At 45.9% G+C, this 18,710-nt stretch overlaps 1 protein-coding gene and 1 long non-coding RNA gene across 2 annotated transcripts in view; both read right to left on the bottom strand.

Annotated features, from left to right (window-relative positions):
- Positions 1-18,710, bottom strand: part of LOC310744522 — a 260,442-nt gene that overhangs the window by 129,826 nt on the left and 111,906 nt on the right. The window lies entirely within an intron of this gene.
- On the bottom strand, positions 157-14,914 carry SKA1 (spindle and kinetochore associated complex subunit 1). Its single transcript, XM_083575905.1, has 7 exons — positions 14,776-14,914; positions 12,880-12,975; positions 11,091-11,215; positions 8,174-8,265; positions 6,585-6,722; positions 1,615-1,784; positions 157-711 (listed from the first exon to the last, which is right to left on the bottom strand). The coding sequence occupies exons 1-7, from the start codon at positions 14,813-14,815 to the stop codon at positions 563-565; spliced, it is 810 nt and encodes a 269-aa protein (XP_083432031.1). The 5' UTR covers positions 14,816-14,914; the 3' UTR covers positions 157-562.

Below are 18,710 nucleotides of genomic sequence, written 5' to 3'. Positions count from 1 at the left end.
GCTGTACGCCGGCTCCCTCGGCCAATAAAGCGAGATGAGCGCCACAGCCCCAGAGTCGGCCACAACTGGAACTAATGGTCAGCGGTCCCTTTACCTTTTTAACTGAGGAGGAATCCCAGAGACGAAGAAAGGTAGCAAGGATTCCAACTCACCCGGTGCTTTCAACTCTTTATTGGCATTTCAGCAATTCCAAATCTCAAGCTTTGAACAATGGTTTAGAGGCAGTTCTTGGTTCAACCCATTTGCCCTCTGCTTTGCTATAAAATGCAGGTCATGCTCAACAGGTAGAAACCCCAAAGCCGGGTGGGTGGGAGAGAGAATCGCGCTATGTATAGCTTCATACCTTTGCAGAAAGATGGAAATTACAAACACTGTATTTTACGGATGCAAATGAAACCCACCTTCTCCAACAATAATGAATGAGGATAGGAAGAAAGAGTAAAGAAACAGCCTTGCCATGTAAAACTCTAAACGAAGGAAGGATTCTGTTTTGTGGCACAGTCCTGAGGAGTGGGGCAAGGGGGAGCCTCCCACCGCAAGCCTCAAACACCCTGACAGCACCTCAGCAGATGGCGTAACGGACCAGGCGCGAGCCACGGATCTCTCGCAGTCTCTGGCAATGTCGCAAAATGGTCAGGATGCTGTGGAAACGCTTGTCTGCCTTGAGCTGTGTAAATTCTTCCACATCGGCCTCCACGATGAAGAAGTGGCCTGCAGAGACACAATTCGTGTTTCATCTTGGTACAGAGTACTTTACCTTTTGTTTAATTCCAGTCCCACTTTTCCTTGGATTGGTTTTTTTTTTTTTTAAGTACGGTTGTCCCCACTCAGAGATGGAGGGCGAGTAAGAAATCTTTTAAATACGTACAGTCAAACAGCTTAGTTCCTGAACACTGCAAACCCAGAAGTCACTGTTCCGGTTTGCGAACTATTTTTGGAAGCTGAACATCCAATGGGGCTTCCGCAGCTTCCGATTGGCTGTAGGAGCTTCCTGCAGCCAATCAGAAGCTGCGCTTTGGTTTTCGACCATTTTGGAAGTCGAACGGACTTCTGGAACAGACTCCGTCTGACTTCCAAGGCGCAACTGTATTTTATACCCCTTGCCAATCCAAATGAATCTCAGAGCAGTTTACAAAAATTAAAAACAAACATTCAATTTGGAAGGGGTGGGGAGGAACTACCAGTGATAGATATTTGGCCGCCAATATGCAGGATGGGCCCACCCAGCTGTCAATCATCTGACATTACACCAGGTTGACTGACAGGTGGCAGCGGGACTGAACGCTCCACTCACTAGTTGATGAGCGAAGGGTGCAATCCTGGGTTTGCTTCACCAGCAGTTATCACAGGCAACATGCTGGCAAAGCAGTAACTGGCAGGAATGAACCCCATTCCATTGCTGATGTCACCCATCACTTGATCAACAGGCAGGTGTGGTTTAGGGAAGAAATGGTCTTACAGGCCCCCCATGAGCCAAGATTGGCCTGTCAGCCCACCCCTACACTGACTGGCAGCTGCTCTTGAGGGTTTCAGGCAAGAGTCCTTTTCCCAGACATACCTGGAGGCCACGGATTGAACCTATGATTCAAAGACAAACTCAGGAGTGAAAGCTACCTTTTGTATTCTTCGTTTCCTCTTCCTTGAATCTGAAGAAGAGGTTCCTCACAGCGCCGGACATCGTCTTAGGGGACTGGTGCATGATCTTGTACTTGCTAACCACGGCCTTGTTGATTTCCTGAAGGACTGCATTGACTTGGTTGTACGTCAGGCGGCCTCGCATGTACCTGTGGGGAATGAAACAGGTTCCCTTTACCCGGCATGTCATGAAACATGCAGAATTATGCCCAAACTTGCAGAGCCTCCACCTTTCTCAGGGCAAATTCGTAACGGGAGATCACACGTTCGCGTACGAAACCCGTGTTATCAAAAATGCAAGCACGCACACCTGCAGCAATGGTCAGGTGTGAAGCTGCAAGGCTGCTTCACCTGGATCAGTGGCAAAGGGAAGGTTGCATCTCTGCCTGAAGCAGCATTTAGTAATATTTTAGCATGCTGAAGGGGGGAAAAAACCCATTGCTTAAAACTCATGGTCATTGTTAGACCCCTCTAAGACCCGCCAAAAGATACAGAGCACGCAGCTCTGTATTAGCAGACCGCACACCTGCAGTAGAAAAGCTTTCACCCAAGAAGTATGCATAAGCTTAGATCTGCCCCACACCTGGGTACTTGCCCCCTCTTCTTACAGGTACACCCCTCCCCAAGGCAGATGATCCTACAAGCGTTCCCAAGGTTAAGTCTCTGTGTGTGATTCAGTTTCAGGAATGCTGGAAGCTGCCCAGGTGAGACAAATGGGTCCACCTAGCCTAGTTCTGTCTACACTGATTGACAGCAGCTCTCCAGGGTTTTGGGGAGGGGTCTCTCCCAGAGCTACCTGGAGATCCTGGAAGCTGAGTTCTCAGCACATTTTTAAAAATACAGTCCCCAGGATTCTTTGAGGGAAGCCAATAGTGTTAGAAGGGACGCGGGTGGCGCTGTGGGTTAAACCACAGAGCCTAGGACTTGCTGATCAGAAGGTTGGTGGTTCGAATCCCCGCGACGGGTTGAGCTCCCGTTGCTCAGTCCCTGCTCCTGCCAAAGTAGCAGTTCAAAAGCACATCAAAATGCAAGTAGATAAATAGGTGCTGCTCTGGCGGGAAGGTAAACGGCGTTTCCACGCCCTGCTCTGGTTTGCCAGAAGCGGCTTAGTCATGCTGGCCACTTGACCCGGAAGCTGTATGCCGGCTCCCTTGGCCAATAAAGCGAGATGAGCGCCGCAACCCCAGAGTCGGTCACGATTGGACCTAATGGTCAGGGGACCCTTTACCCTTTTAATAGTGTTTGAAGTGGTATGACACTGCTTCTAAAGGGATAGTGCAGACGGGGCCTTGATCTCTTGACTGGTCACCGGTCTAAGTGTGACTTGCCCCATGCTCAAGACCCCCAAAACAGGTGTCCAAGTGCATACACAGGTGCGCGTGCATCCATCTATAGGCAAAGGCACAGTAACACAGAAAGCAGCTTGCCCTAGGAACCAGAAAGTCCATCCCTGTGTCCCATAGAATCAAGTCACGTGCAAAGTACATTAAACCAGATCTCCATATCATTTTGCTCTCCCTTCCCCATCTTCTCCTTTCCCAGCTCTGGCATTTAATCAAAAGGAGATTGGCCGGCAGCTGCCTGGAGAAAACTCAAGACGGGAGAACCTCACATTTCAAGCATTGCTAAAGTAGAAGGACAGCAAGCTAATAGATGAGAAAAGCTCCATCCACCCACGCAGAGAGGGGAGAAAGGGCAAAAACTTGTGAGTTGATATATGAGAATGCGAGAGACCAAGACATGCCCAAGGCAAGGGAGGGAAAGCACACATGTACTCAGGCTAAAAGAAGTGGGAGAAGATGGAAAATAGAGATTATTGAAAAAGCAGGTGCTAAAAACTTTAAGAGGGAGTTGATATATTCTGTGCAGTTTAGCAGGGTATATGCAGCTCTTGATTCTGGCTGGAAACATGGAGGTCTAACACATAATATGGACAGTAAAAATGGATGTGTGTTAAATAGCTAATAAGGTCCAAGTTTTAACAGAGCCCTGTAAACACAATATTGCTCTCCAGGGAATTGTACACAGGACAGGAGAGCGAGATTTGCCTCATCATACCTGCTCGAATGAGAAAGTCATACAACTAAAGAACAAACGCAGATTCTCTCTCTTGGAAGCACATTAGAAATATGAAGAGGGTGGGAAAATTTTGGGCGGCAGAAAGGGGATTCTTCCCAATTTAGGCCTTTGGGTAGGGAAAACAAATTGTTCTTCAAGACTAATCTTCCCCATCCCTCGCCTCAAAGAAACATACACAAATAGGACACCTTGGCTCAGTTTTTCACTTCTCCTCAAAACAGTGAATTGTCACTGAGGCTTCCGTGCACCCCTGGGCTTAGAAGGCAGTCTGAACATGGCTAACTTCAAGAAGGGCCATTGAAATGTTACTCCATAGGGGTAAGCCAAGGTCAGATTACTGCAACACATTATACATGGGCTGCCTCTGAAGACGGTTTGGAAACTTCAGCTGGTGCAGAATTCAGCAGCCAGGTTGCTTACGGAGGCAAGATGGTTTGAGCATAAAACGCCAATCCTGGCCCAATTGCACTGGCTCCCAATTAGTTTCCGGGCCCAGTTCAAAGTGCTGGTTTTGACCTATAAAGCCTTAAGCGGCTCAGGACTGCAGTACCTCAAGGACCGCCTCTCCCCATATAAACTGAGCTGGACCCTACTAGCGTCAACCAATGCCCTTCTTTGTGTGCCTTCTCCACGTGAGATCTGGGAGGTGGTGACATGGGAACGGGCCTTTTCTGCATTGCCTCCTTGCTTGTGAAATGCTCTCCCTAGGGAGGCTTGCCTGGCGGCTTCGTTACATATCTTTAGACAAAAACATTCCTATTCTCCCAGCCCTTTGGCTAATTAAACATCTATGGCCTTTTAAATAGGAGGGGTGGGTTTATTGTTTTCATTTGTTACTATGTGTGCATTCTTTTGCTTTTTATACACCGCCCTGTGATCCTTGAATAAAGGGCTATATAGAAATTTAAATAAATAGGTAGATAAAAATAACTTTTAAAAAATCATCCAATGGAGGGGCTGTGCTACTCTTACGCTTTTACCCAGGCCATGCATCTACAGCAGTGAACAGAGGAAGAATGACTGCTGGTAAGAGCACAGAAAGAAGAAACACCATGCGCACCTTCAGCAGCAAAACTGGACGCCTTCATCTGCCCCAGCTGCAACAAAACATGTCTCTCCTATATTGGTCTCTACAGCCACAGCAGGCGCTGTAACTCTCCAACAGTCTGACTTCACCCCCAAAGCCACACTCTTCCATTGTCTCCCGAGACAGCCAGATGACAACAACATACCATCAATAAGGACAATATAGATACACACACGCACACGAACCCTCCCTACTTTTTCAGATTGTAATTGTATTTAAATGGTTTTAATACTGTCTTTTTTGTATTGTTGTAAGCTGCCCTGGGAGCACATGGTAAAGCATGGGTTAGGTATCCAATAATACATAAGTCTGCAGATCCACTTCTCATACTCATAAATAGTATGGGGCATGTCAACAGTGGTGGGCTCAAGCGGCCTTTCAGCCCCCGTTCATGTGTTCTTTGAATGTGCAGTGATGGGGGGCTACCTGAACCACCCCCCCCCAAAGACAGACAGAAATGGAGGGAAAGGAATGCCAGGGAGCCTGGAATGGCCAAGTCAAATTGCAACGGCAATCATGGGAGACATGAAGGCACCTAACGCTCCACTGTCCTTGACTTGGCTGCACCAGAAGAAACGAGGGTGATTCCTGCTAAATGAAAAGAGAAGAGGGCAGTGGGGTTGGGGGGGAGGCAGAAGGAGCAGCACTTTCTGAAACGGGAGCCGTGATTAATTCTGTCTCATTAATTGCCTCGTCCTGATGAGTCAGACGCCGCCGTGCAATTTGTTCATTACACAGAGGACCCCGGAGCTCGACTGCATTAACTTTTCATTCAGCTCGGTATTACGCCAAAGAAGATGCGGAATAAATTAGGGCCGCTTTTGTGAGAAGCATCTGCTCAGGTTGCAAAACCAAGAGCCACCAGACAGAAAGCCAAACACAAAAAGGAGTTCAGCTGCCGATTATGTTGCATATAGTCATAAAATTGTAGTTGGAATGGGGACCCAGTCCAAACCCCTGCAAAGCAGGAATATGCAGCTGTGCCATACAGGGATCAAACCTGTGACATTGGTGATATCAGCACCATACATATATGTAACGAATTTGTGATTTTCCAATTTTTATTTTTATTTTTACACACACTTGTAATCCACTTATGGATCACTGCTCCCTTTGTCCTGAGGAGGCAAGGGTGGTTAAGATTTTCTCCCCTGTAGTGCTGAAGGAGGACACTGGAAGAGTGACGCTCAGTGCTTTACCCAGATCCCATGGGAAAAGCAACATCTGCGGGCACAGACTTTCTGTCCCTTGGGAGATGGGCAGATCCAAGGGAAGGGGGGCGACCAGCGGATGGGGTGCTCCTTCAGAAACCCAAATGTGCCCACAGGCCTGAAGAGGCTGGCAACCGCTACTCTCTGGCAGGTAAAAAAGGTAAAGGGACCCCTGGCCATTAGGTCCAGTCATGACCAACTCTGGGATTACGGTGCTCATCTCGCTTTATTGGCTGAGGGAGCCTGCGTACAGCTTCCGGTTCATGTGGCCAGCATGACTAAGCCGCTTCTGGCGAACCAGAGCAGCGCACGGAAACGCCGTTTACCTTCCTGCCAGAGTGGTACCTATTTATCTACTTGCACTTTGACGTGCTTTCGAACTGCTAGGTTGGCAGGAGCAGGGACTGAGCAACGGAGCTCACCCCATCGCGGGGATTCAAACCACCGACCTTCTGATCAACAAGTCCTAGGCTCTGTGGTTTAACCCACAACGCCACCCGCGTCCCTTTTTCTCTGGCAGGTAAAACTTGGCTACTCTTTTCTCCGGTTAAGGGTGGGGACTGCTTACTTACGCAGGAATGCTTTCAAACTCCTCTTCCGTTAACAAGGCTGCTTGTTTGATGCATCTGGGCTCTTTCGCTGGCTTCTTCCCACCGGCAACCTCAGCATCTTTGCACTGTGCTTCATCCTTCACCGTGATGCCCTGGGTGCTACAGAGGAAGTGGGAGGCAGAGCCGACAACGGAAAGCTTATCACGCAGGAAGCTACAAGCACCCTTGACAAGTTCCCTCTCTTTGCCACTTCAGATAAGTTATAGCTCATCTACCCTGACGGAGGCGGCAGATACAGCAAAATGCACTGCTTCCTTTCCTCCTGCCAATTTTTCATGGCAGAGCTGTTCAAGACGTGATTTTTTTGAGAGAGAGATGGGGAGGGGGAAATACAGAATACAGTGCCAGTGACCTAAGAAAACATTAAAATGAACAACAGAAAGCTGAACCAGGGATAGCACCCATCTGATTCTGATGCCACAACAAAATAATGGTTTTTGGCTGCCAAACCGAGTCCAGAGGGCACGTAGTGGCACTTGGCAGAGTGCTGGGAAAACTCCCTTAACCATGGTTAGCTCAGCAAGATTTGATGCTTAACCGTGGTTTAGATCAGGGTGCCTTGCAGATGTGGCTAGACTGCAAGTCCCCAGCCAGCAAGCTGGGTGGCATCCATCTGTCTCAAAAGACAATGGCATGCGCCTCTGTGGGTGAAGTCAAACCCACAGAATCGCAGCGTCTGCTGTGGCTGCAGACACCGGTAACTTATAACTGCTGCCTCCTGCATTGTTTTTGCTGCATTAGCAGCACCAAAGTGACCTCCCCGGGGAGCAAGCCTGGGCAGTGCGTAGGGAGGTCCTGGGCTGCCCAGATGGCAAGACCAGCCTCCCTGGTGTGGTCCAAAGGAAAGCAGAGCAATGTGTTTGGCACCAGCTTGGCTGCAGATCTTTGAGTCCATGCCCTAACATAATAAACCCTACCCTCAGGTGTTCATCTCAAGAATTTCTCTTTTGAAGTCAATGAACTGCACAAATTGTATGAATGAAGAAAAGTCATGTTCTCATGCCTAGGTCTAAGATATACTCTGGGATGGTTTGGGTATATTAAAATTTGCAAAAGTGAGAGGCAATTCATCTAGGAATCCTTTTTACTACTAATACATTAGGTCACATTAAAACCAGTTCAACCAATAGGAACATCATTTTGATATCATACTTTATTTCTGAACACATCAATAGATTTTCAGATGGGTTGTAATCTCTTCGGTTTCACAAAATCTCCAATAAACTGTATTTTACCCCAGACCTTATTCGGTAGGTAACAAAAGCAGAGAGGCTGCTTTTCAACAAAGCTGTTCTGCCCTCATCTACCTTTGTGATTTTAATCATATATGTATGTCACATCCTAAATCCTTAACTAGTCTCTGAATGATGGAGGATTTTTCCTTTCCTGTTTCTAACTGCTTTGGGGGCTGCTGTCAAGTGTATCTCATAAAACGTCTGCTTCAACCATTAATACTGAACATCGCTGGAAGAGCACACGGCTGAATCCCAAAGTATTAATGGCCTCTGCTTAAAGAACTGCAAAAGCTGCCTTGGTGGAGGGAAACCTACCTGCTTGGGATTCCTCTGGGCAGGTGAATAGGCATGTTTTCCTCAAGATGCTGAGCTTCATTGTAGTACCTCTCAATCGTTTCCTGGAGCTCCTGGAGTTTGATGGATGTCAAGAGGAAAAGGTTTGGGTTTTTTTGCTTTTATGAAAAGGGAACCCTGACCCCTCATGAGCCTCAATTACAGTCATACCTCGGGTTACAAACGCTTCAGGTTGCGTTTTTTTGGGTTGCAGACCGCCGAAACCCAGAAGTACCGGAACGGGTTACTTCCGGGTTTCGGCAGTCGCACATGCACAGAAGCGCTAAATCGCGCTTTGCGCATAAGCGCCGAATCACAACCCGTGCGTGCACAGACGCAGGTTGCGAACGTGCATCCTGCATGGATTACGTTCGCAACCCAAGCATCCACTGTACTAGGGTTCTCATTATTTTTAATGATTTAAATATTTTTGCATGTTATTAAAACTTGTTTGTAAAATATCAGGCTGGTCAAGCAGCTTTAATGAATATGGTAATACAGGTCGTTAAACAAAGAGGGGGAATGTAATCCCTGTGAGGTTGGGCTCAACCAACACACAATGTGTAACACGAGCTGGACCACCAATCGAAAAACTTTGCATCTTTCAAGCAACCCCCCCTCCAAGGGAACACCTCAATGTGGCAACAGATTTCGCAAACATCTATCTTTTCAGTTACCACTGCATCAACACTGAGCAGCAAATATTCCTGTCAGGATCTGTCATCCTGGAAAAATGTCTAAACACGGCCTCATGAGAAATCCCCTTTCTCGGATCCTTATACAGCAGGCGATACAAAATCTAGGGTTTGCTGTCCCCTGAGGTATTCTGCTTTCATATGCACCGCCTCAGATTTGAGAGAACACCAAGAATCTTCCACGGTTATCAGTATTCCAACAGCACAGTTCGGAAACGTGATCTTGTGGAGGGCTAAGGCCAAGTTTAGTGAAATATCCCTGCGACTCGTGCTTTAAATTAATTTAACCATGCCGTAAGTGAAAGACTCGGAATGATTCCCATATGCCTTCTGAGTGGCTCTGGAGTGGATTCTCTCTCTGATTAGCTCTTTTTGCAGCCTCAAATTCAAAAGCAAGCTTTCTAAAGAAAGCTCGTACAAGGGAAGATAAATCCTCATATCATTTCAGCCTGCTGTGCTTGCATGTATCAACCCACGCATAGGGTTGATGTACCCAGCGCTAAGAGGAAAGCTTCACCTGGAGGTGGGAAACTATTTTCCGCCTGGGGGGCCATATTCCTATTAGGGCAACCTTCCGAGGGCCATGTGCCAGCAGTGGGCGAGGCCAGAGGAAAATGCGGGCGGAGCCACACATGCAAATTTTATCTTTTAAGCCTAGTTTCTACGTGCTCCTCTATCCACCACCCAGGCAAGCCAGAATTCCAGCCAAGGAAAAGGACCTGGGGTGCAAATCAGAGCCTGTGAGGGGGAGTTTCAAGGGATGTGGAGGGCCATATCTGGCCCTCACATCACGGTGTTCAGTGCACCACTAGGTAGGCCTAATTTGAGAAAAAGATCCTGAATTACCTCAATAATATTTAATGTTCAAAGCACCACGCTTCAGTCATAAAGCTTTCTGGGCACATCCTTTGGCACAGGAACGTTTTAAAGACTACAGATGCAGACCTAGAAACGGCTTTGTTGCCTGCATGCATTTTTAACACAGAATACTATCCACTTTTAAAAATAAATAAAATTGGAAAGCCATCCATGGGCCACTTGGTTGTTTAGATCTCCTGTGAACCACAGCCCGTTTTTCCAGTGCCTGTTTCCAGTTAGCTGGGCAGCGCCCCCCCCCCCAGTTTTATTTTTAAACAAATGTGATGAAAGCATGTTTATCTTAAGACAAAGAGAGAAAACACAACTGACAGCACACAACAGCATCTCTTTGCAGGGCAAGTGCCTATCAGATCGTTCAAGTTGATCGTATCTGATGGGCTATGAAGGAAATGAAAAATGGATGCTCACACTTACCATCAAACACTCTGTGAGGTGAGTGGGGCTGAGAGACTTCAGAGAAGTGTGACTGGCCCAAGGTCACCCAGCAGCTGCATGTGGAGGAGCGGGGAAGCGAACCCGGTTCACCAGATTACGAAACTACTGCTCTTAACCACACCACACTGGCTCTGCTTGGGAAGCTTTGTGCAACAGACTTTGACAGGTGGGTTGGCACAGCCACCTGCCAAGGTTTGCCCGCCATCCCGCTGTCTCCCAAAGTGGTTTGGAGGCTGGCGGCGGGGAGACCCCGCTGCCTGCCCCGCAAGCTCCGGGGACAGCTGGGAGGCGCAGCGCGTCTTCCCGCTGTCCCCGGACCTGATCTCAAGGCGGGCGGCGGGGAGAAGAGCGCTTCTCCCCGCTGCCTACCCCGCAAGCTCCGGGGACAGCTGGGAGGCGCAGCGCGTCTTCCCGCTGTCCCCGGACCTGGTCTGAAGGCGGGCTGCAGGGAGAAGAGCGCTTCTCCCCGCTGCCGGCACCACAAGCGCCTGGGGGGGAAATAAAAATTTTTTCCTTTATTTCCCCCCAAAAAAACTTGATGCGTCCTATGGGCCGGTGCGTCCTATGGGGCGAAAAATACGGTATGTGTGTGTGTGTGTGCGTATATAGATAGATAGATAGATGATAGATGATAGATATAGATATGTATGTATATGTACATATATATATATGTGTGTGTGTGTGTGTGTGTGTATATATATATATATATATATATATATATATATATATATATATATGTACATATATATATGACAAGTTTTCCCACCTTGTTTATGCAAACTAATTTACACAAGCATGGAAACATCTCAAATAAGCACCTGTGGATCCTCATTTACAACGCTGGAGAGATGCCCCCATTTAAACAAAAGTCCCCTTCGAGCATTGATTACCTTGAGTTGACTCTGCTGGTTCTCCTGATGGTTGACTTCTGTCTCCAGTTTATTGAGGATGTTGTTTAAAAGCGATACCTCATGAATTATCTTGCTAAGCACTGTCTTCAAAGATGGTTCCTGGTCTGACAAATAAGGAAGGCAAGTCATAGACATTGAAAGAGAGGAAGTTCCCACAGGAAAATTCATTGTAGGTTAAATACATACTTCTCTTTCCCCTTGTCACCACCAGAAATTCCCTTCGTTCCTGCTCTGTCATCTCCTAAAATTCCACACCACGACAACTACCCTTCTCTCAGGAGGTTGTGGACTCTCCTTCCTTGGAGGTTTTTAAGCAGAGGTTGGATGGTCATCTGTCATTGATGTTTTAGCTGAGATTCCTGCCTTGCAGAGGGGTTAGACCGGATGACCCCCCGGGGTCCCTTCCAACTCTACAATGCTATGATCCCCAAGAGCACCCCAACCTCGCTTCAGCCTCTGGCAAATACATCCACAAGTCACTTCTTATTGCCAGTTTAATCCGTTTACATACAGCATTTTCCTTAAAAACATTGTGCTCAAAGTGGTTTGCAAAAGAGAAATAGCGTAAACACGACACCGGTAAAGCAACCACAATAAAATCAAAAAATCCCTACAGCATAAAGCTAACAATTAAATAATTAACAACTTATTTAAAGTTTAGCAAATAATTAAGCGGGCATAAGGCCTACCAATAGGAGGTCAGTTCAGAATAGCCATAAAAACCTAAGAAGAGCCCTTCTGAATCAGGTCAGAGGCCTCATCTGTTCCAGTGGCCAGCCAGATGTCTTGCGGGTGTCTGCACAGGGCCTTCAAATTCCAAAGCTGCACCAAAGCACTAGTGCCTAGTAGAAACCCTGTTTATATACTGTATTTTTTGCTCTATAAGACTCACTTTTCCCTCCTAAAAAGTAAGGGGAAATGTGTGTGTGTCTTATGGGGCGAATGCAGGCTGCGCAGCTATCCCAGAAGCCAGAACAGCAAGAGGGATTGCTGCTTTCACTGCGCAGCGGTCCCTCTTGCTGTTCTGGCTTCTGAGATTCAGAATATTTTTTTTCTTGTTTTCCTCCTCCAAAAACTAGGTGCGTCTTGTGGTCTGGTGCGTCTTGTAGAGCGAAAAATGCGGTATATCCTTTCTGCTGAAAGCATCAAACTGGTATGCAACCTTATGGCTACAACAGGCATCCTACAAAATGAAGTGGAGGACAGTTTTGCTGTGGAGGAGAATGGCACCCAGCAACACAGTTCTTTTTTCCTCCTTCTTAAAAAAAAGACGACGACCCAAAAAAGCCACAAATTGCCTGGCTAAACATGCACTCCAGCAGCACAGGAGAGGGGCAGACACAGCAGCGATCAAGGGCACCACCTCTATTGTTAAAGGCTTTGAGACACAGCTGTATGTTTTTGTTCCTTTTCTATCTTGCTAAGAAAGAGCATAGGACACAGAAGACATGCTTGTAAAACCGAACATCTGGATTGGTGAGAACTCCTGCACAGCGTAAGAGGAAACAGCCACAGATGAAAATCTGACTTTGGAAAATGTTCTCAAAATTATGCAGGCATGTAATTGGAAAACCACATTCCATGTGTTTATTTAAAAAAACAACAAAAAAACTTTTCCAACCTAGAGGATGCCAGGTTTGAAAGACACCTAGTCCAGCTCAACAGGGTTATTATGTCTCTTACGTGCATCTCAAACTTTCATACATCTTTTGCTGAATCCATCTCACAAACTCAACGCATATGCCCAGGAAACATTAAACCACCTTACCTATTTTTCTCAGCTGAAGTGACTTTTTGATATTTGAAATCTTTGTGTTCATGTGAGAACACAAGTCGTTAAAATCTGAAGTCAAATTATATTTTTCTGAAACAAACAAAAAAAAGAGTAAATAGTTAATTCTAAAGGCCACCACAGCTAGAAGTTTTTATTCGGGGGGGGGGCAGGAAAATTATCCCCCTCCCTTTCTTGTAAGGTATACAACATTAAAGCAAATCAGCATGTATCAGAAACAACTTGACTGCATTCCCTAAATTAAAGCATTATAATACAGTGGTACCTTGGATTACAGACGCTTCAGGTTACAGACTCCGCTAACCCAGAAATAGTACCTTGGGTTAAGAACTTTACTTCAAGATGAGAACAGAAATCGCACAGCAGCGGCAGCGGGAGGCCCCATTAGCTAAAGTGGTACCTCATTTCAGGTTAAGAATGGACCTCCAGAACAAATTAAATTCTTAACCCGAAGTAACACTGTACCATTATTTGGGCTCAGTGGTTAGGGCACTATGCCTTGCATGCAAAAGGTTGCCAAAATGAACTTCTGGCATCCCTTGGCAAGAACTGGGAAAGGCTCCCTGACTGAAAACCCAAAGGGCGGCTGCCAACCAGTGTGGGCTATATGAGCTAGGTGGGCTGACTTGGCATAAGGCAACTTATTCTGTTCACATTCTTGGTGAAGTTATTCAATCTTCCCAGGTCTTCTTGGCTAGCAGGGGTGGCGGTAGACACCTGCTGCTCTCCTCCTTTTTAATATTGTTACTAGTACTGTCTACAGGAACAAGCAGATGATGATCCTTTGTCGTACCCTTTTCAGCGCCTGCAAAGAACATTCCTGTTCAGACAAGTCTAACTCAGGTGCTTAGAAAAGTTATGGGGTATCAGAGTTTTTAGGGGCTAACCAGGCTGGGATAGCTGGCTTGTTGGTTTTTGAACGTCTGATGTAGATTTTTTCAATTTTGTTGTTCTGAATGGGACAATGACAATAAAAATTATCGTATCATACATCACCTTGCCAACAAAGGTCCGTATAGTAAAAGCTATGGTTTTCCCAGTAGTGATGTATGGAAGTGAGAGCTGGACCATAAAGAAGGCTGATCGCCGAAGAATGGATTCTTTTGAATTATGGTGCTGGAGGAGACTCTTGAGAGTCCCATGGACTGCAAGAAGATCAAACCTATCCATTCTGAAGGAAATCAGCCCTGAGTGCTCACTGAAAGGACAGATCCTGAAGCTGAGGCTCCAATACTTTGGCCACCTCATGAGAAGAGAAGACTCCCTGGAAAAGACCCTGATGTTGGGAAAGATGGAGGGCACAAGGAGAAGGGGACGACAGAGGACGAGATGGTTGGACAGTGTTCTTGAAGCTACCAGCATGAGTTTGACCAAACTGCGGGAGGCAGCGGAAGACAGGAGTGCCTGGCGTGCTCTGGTTCATGGGGTCACAAAGAGTTGGACACGACTAAACAACTAAACAACAACAATAATCCAAAATACAGTGTTACCTCAGGTTAAGTACTTAATTCGTTCCGGAGGTCTGTTCTTAAATTGAAACTGTTCTTAACCTGAAGCACCACTTTAGCTAATGTGATCTCCTGCTGCTGTCGTGCCACCGGAGCCCGATTTCTGTTCTTATCCTGAAGCAAAGTTCTTAACCTGAAGCACTATTTCTAGGTTAGCGGAGTCTTTAACCTGAAGCGTATGTAACCTGAGGTACCACTGTAAAGTAAAGCATGTGTTCATTTGCAACAGGTCTCCGGGAAGGACCCATGTATTCTCCCCGTCCTCCCTGAAGGTGCTGGGGCTCGAACCTAAGACTATCCTGCACGCAAAGCAGCCCTACCACTGAGCGCCGGCCCCTTTGCCCGCATTAAGCCGCTGCCTCACCGTCACTGAGCTCCAGGGGTGCCTCCTCCTTGCCCTCCATATCCAGGCCCGCAGCAGAGGCAAAGACCCTCCTTCCCGCAGCGCCGCTAGAGGCTCTCTGGATTCAAACCGCCCGCGCAATCAGCTGGACGCGCCACGCCTCTCGCGAGAACAAGTAAAGTCTCGCGGGCAGGTGGCGCTGGCGAATCGGGGGAGGGAACACCCTTTTCCGCCATAGAGCTTAAGGAAACAAGTAAGCCTAGAGCGACACATTAAGGAAGCTTACGGTGGAGCGACGCATTGCATAGAGATAAGAAGTGTAGAGTCGCACACGGTTCTGGTTGGGGTGTGTATTTTTATTTTTTTAAACAGCAATGCAGCTTCACAGGTGCTCTGCCACATAAAGACACAAAACAGGAAAACGGTTATTTAAATCGGCGTCAACAAGGGCGTTTTATGCCCGCCTTTAGTCATTTGCATGCTTTGTTGGAGAACTCTGCCGTTTAGCGACCCAGCGGCGTCTGCGAAAAACAAGCCTTAGAAAGTCGAGGCGATTTTAATCCATTTTAGTATTTTAATTTTTTTAAAGTAGGAATACTTGGCTGCGCAACGTTGCTTTTCTATTAGTTTTGCTTTTCATTTGCGTTGGAATTATTTTATAAATAGGAGCCCGTTGCAGAGCCCCAGGAACTCAGTAAACTGCAGCTCGGAAAATAAGGGGTATCCGTGTGAATGGCGTTTTTATTATTTATTTATTTTATTTTTTGCTATTATTTCTATCGCATCAAGAATCTGGAACGTGTCACTGATGTCTCCAGCCCGGTTTCTGCCCCTGCTTCGACCTTTCATGCCTCTGCACCTATTTATTTGTTCTTAGGGCTGAGTTTGGAGGTGCGGGAGAGGGTTGCACATTGCGACTGTTGAAAAGACCTGAATTAATTCCCTATTATTATAGCAGCAATAGAGACTATATATATATATATAATGAGCCAAACGCGATCAGGAAGTCCCATCTCAACCTGTGCTGTTCATCTTCTACATGGTAAATCTATGGGTTTCAGTGTGAGGTCCCTCTATCCATTGGCTACTCTAACCTTAAAATCCTAGCAACCATAGATTTAATGACAGAATACAATAGAGATACAAATATAGAGATACGACCCATCTCACATATTTTTCTGCTGTAAGAATCGCACGACAGTACTTGTTGACACTTCCTTTTTTTTTTTGGAAATAATTTTTATTATTTTCCAATACAAATATACAGTTCTGTCAAATTTTCACAAATTTGATTTTTTTTTTAGACTTCCTTCGACTTCTCTGACAATCATCCATAATTACTTCTCAGTTTACGCATTCCTCTGTTTATATTGCCATTAAACTTCCCTCCCACTCCTATTTGTTTTTGACAATATATCTCTGCTTTCACAGTGCTTCTTGAAATCCCACCAGTGTTGTTTGCACATCACATTTTTTTTCAGATATTCAACAAATTTCCCCCAGTCCTCGATGAACTTTTGGTCTTGAAAATACCTAATTTTCCCTGTTAATCTGTCCAATTCTGCATAGTCAGTCAGCTTCAGTCTCCATTCTTCTATTCTCGGTATTTCCTCTTGTTTCCATTTCTGGGCAAGTAGAATTCTTGCTGCTGTGGTTGCATATTGAAAAAGTTTACAGTCTTTTCTTCTAATTTCATTCCCTGTAATTCCTAAAAGAAAGGTCTCTGGTTTCTTTACAAATGTATATTTTAACATCTTTTTCATTTCGTTATAAATCATCTCCCAGAAGCCCTTCACTTTCTTACATTCCCACCACATATGATAAAACGTACCTTCTTTTTCTTTACATTTCCAACATTTGTTACACGTCTTATACATTTTTGATAATTTTACCGGTGTAATGTACCATCTGTAAAACATTTTCATGACATTTTCTTTAAGTACTGTACATGCAGTAAATCTTAAATTCTCTTTCCACAGTTTCCCCCAATCCTCAAACTGAATATTATAACCAAAATCTCTGGCCCGACACTTCCAGGTATATTGACATTCCAGGGATGGCAAGTGCTGACACCGGTTCTGAAAGATCTTCATTGGCTCCCAGTACATTTCTGAGCACAATTCAAAGTGTTGGTGCTGACCTTTAAAGCCCTAAACGGCCTCGGTCCAGTATATCTGAAGGAGCGTCTCCACCCCCATCGTTCTACCCGGACACTGAGGTCCAGCGCCGAGGGCCTTCTGGTGGTTCCCTCCCTGCGAGAAGTGAGGCTATAGGGAAGCAGGCAGAGGGCCTTTTCGGTAGTGGCACCTGCCCTGTGGAATGCCCTCCCAGCAGATGTCAAGGCAATAAACAACTACAGTGGTACCTCAGGTTAAGAACTTAATTTGTTCTGGAGGTCCATTCTTAACCTGAAACTGTTCTTAACCTGAGGTACCACTTTAGCTAATGGGGCTTCCCGCTGCCACCGCACAATTTCTGTTCTCATCCTGAAGCAAAGTTCTTAACCCGAGGTACTATTTCTGGGTTAGCGGAGTCTGTAACCTGAAGTGTATGTAACCTGAAGCATCTGTAACCCAAGGTACCACTGTATTTTACTTTTAAAAGACAACTGAAGGCGGCCCTGTTTAGGGAAGTTTTTAATGTTTGATGCTGTATTGTTTTTAATATTTGGTTGGAAGCTGCCCAGAGTGGCTGGGGAAACTCAGCCAGGTGGGTGGGGTATAAATTATTATTATTATTATTATTATTATTATTAAGTACTAGACTTGCCCACAGAGAAATATTAATCTTCGTACAGAATCAACGGATAACGGCGACATTCCATTTTCACCAGAAATGCTGGCTGTGTGTCATGCTTATTGATTTTTCTAAGGTTCCTTGTTCCTTCTGGCGATGCGTCGCTAAGAACCAGAAGTGAAGGTGTGCGTCTTTAATGTATCTCTGGGGAGGAGTGCTCACAGACCAACGCCATTGAAAGTACCCCCCATAAGGAATATAAGAGGAGGCAGAGCCAAAGACGTCAGAAGGGTCTAGCTCAATGTTTGCAGGTGCAATTTCCGAGTTATGTTTGAAGCCCTGACTAATCTCTTCTTGAGTGGCAATGGAGGGGGGGGCAGCTGCTCACAGAAGAAATCTAGGAATTTATCCTTTGGAATCATTTAGCAGCACAGCGCCCTGTTTCTCGCTCCCTCAACGTGGAAACATTTTTATGTGCTTTCGAAGTGACCCCATTTGGGGAAACGGCGTAGAGAAAGGGGTCAACTGTACTCTTGCCTCAGTGCCACAAATCCAGGCTAGATCAGAGTGATCTGCACTAGATATTTAAAATAGTATCTTGTTTTATTTGTGATTTGTGATTTTCAGTTATATACATTTCAATAGGTTTACAGTCATTCTAACATTGCAAAACTCGGCTTCCTTCCTCTTTCTGAGGTTCCTTAAATTTATTTTTTACATTTCCTGCATATTCTAAATTAACATGACTTATTCTTTTAGTCATCTACTTTAAATATACACTGTTATGAAACCGCAGATTATTACAATAATCCTGCCAATGTCCTTATCTGTTTACTGCAAATAGACATTTAAAACAGTATCATGCGACTTTCAAGTCATGGTTTTCTCTGCCCCCCCCCCAAGCCTGGGAACTGTAGTTTAAGGGTGCTGATAAGATTTAGGCCACCTGTGTTCCCTTCAGAGAGCTACAATTTCCAGAATCAACTGGGGAAAGGCATTGATTGCTAAACCGCTCTGAAAATTGTAGCTCTGCGAGGGGAGTAGAGGGTCCTAACCCACCTCATGAACTGTTTGTCCCTAGCTGCAGATCGTGGTTAAGGAGAGAGATTAACCGTGATCCCAGTGGTCCCAGCTGCATGTCAGGTCAAACCTTGGCTTAGCTGCCTGCCCCACAGTGCCATGCCAAAAGGACTGGGAAGGAACTAAGTGGGTGCCAGCTT

The sequence above is a fragment of the Podarcis filfolensis genome (genome assembly GCF_964270895.1).
Source record: "Podarcis filfolensis genome assembly, chromosome: 11".
Classification (NCBI taxonomy): Eukaryota; Metazoa; Chordata; class Lepidosauria; order Squamata; family Lacertidae; genus Podarcis; species Podarcis filfolensis.
Note: the sequence above shows the minus strand (reverse complement) of the source record. Positions and strands in the feature narration are given on the sequence as shown.

Bases quoted from the DNA above. Each gene is read 5' to 3' on its own strand.
- SKA1 (XM_083575905.1), bottom strand. From the start codon at position 14,815: ATGGAGGGCAAGGAGGAGGCACCCCTGGAGCTCAGTGACG. The intron at 6,723-8,173 runs GTAGGTTTCCCT...CTTCCTCTGTAG, and splicing joins CCCAGAGGAATCCCAAGCAG to CACCCAGGGCATCACGGTGA. The intron at 1,785-6,584 runs GTAAGTAAGCAG...CATTCCCCACAG, and splicing joins GAGTTTGAAAGCATTCCTGC to GTACATGCGAGGCCGCCTGA.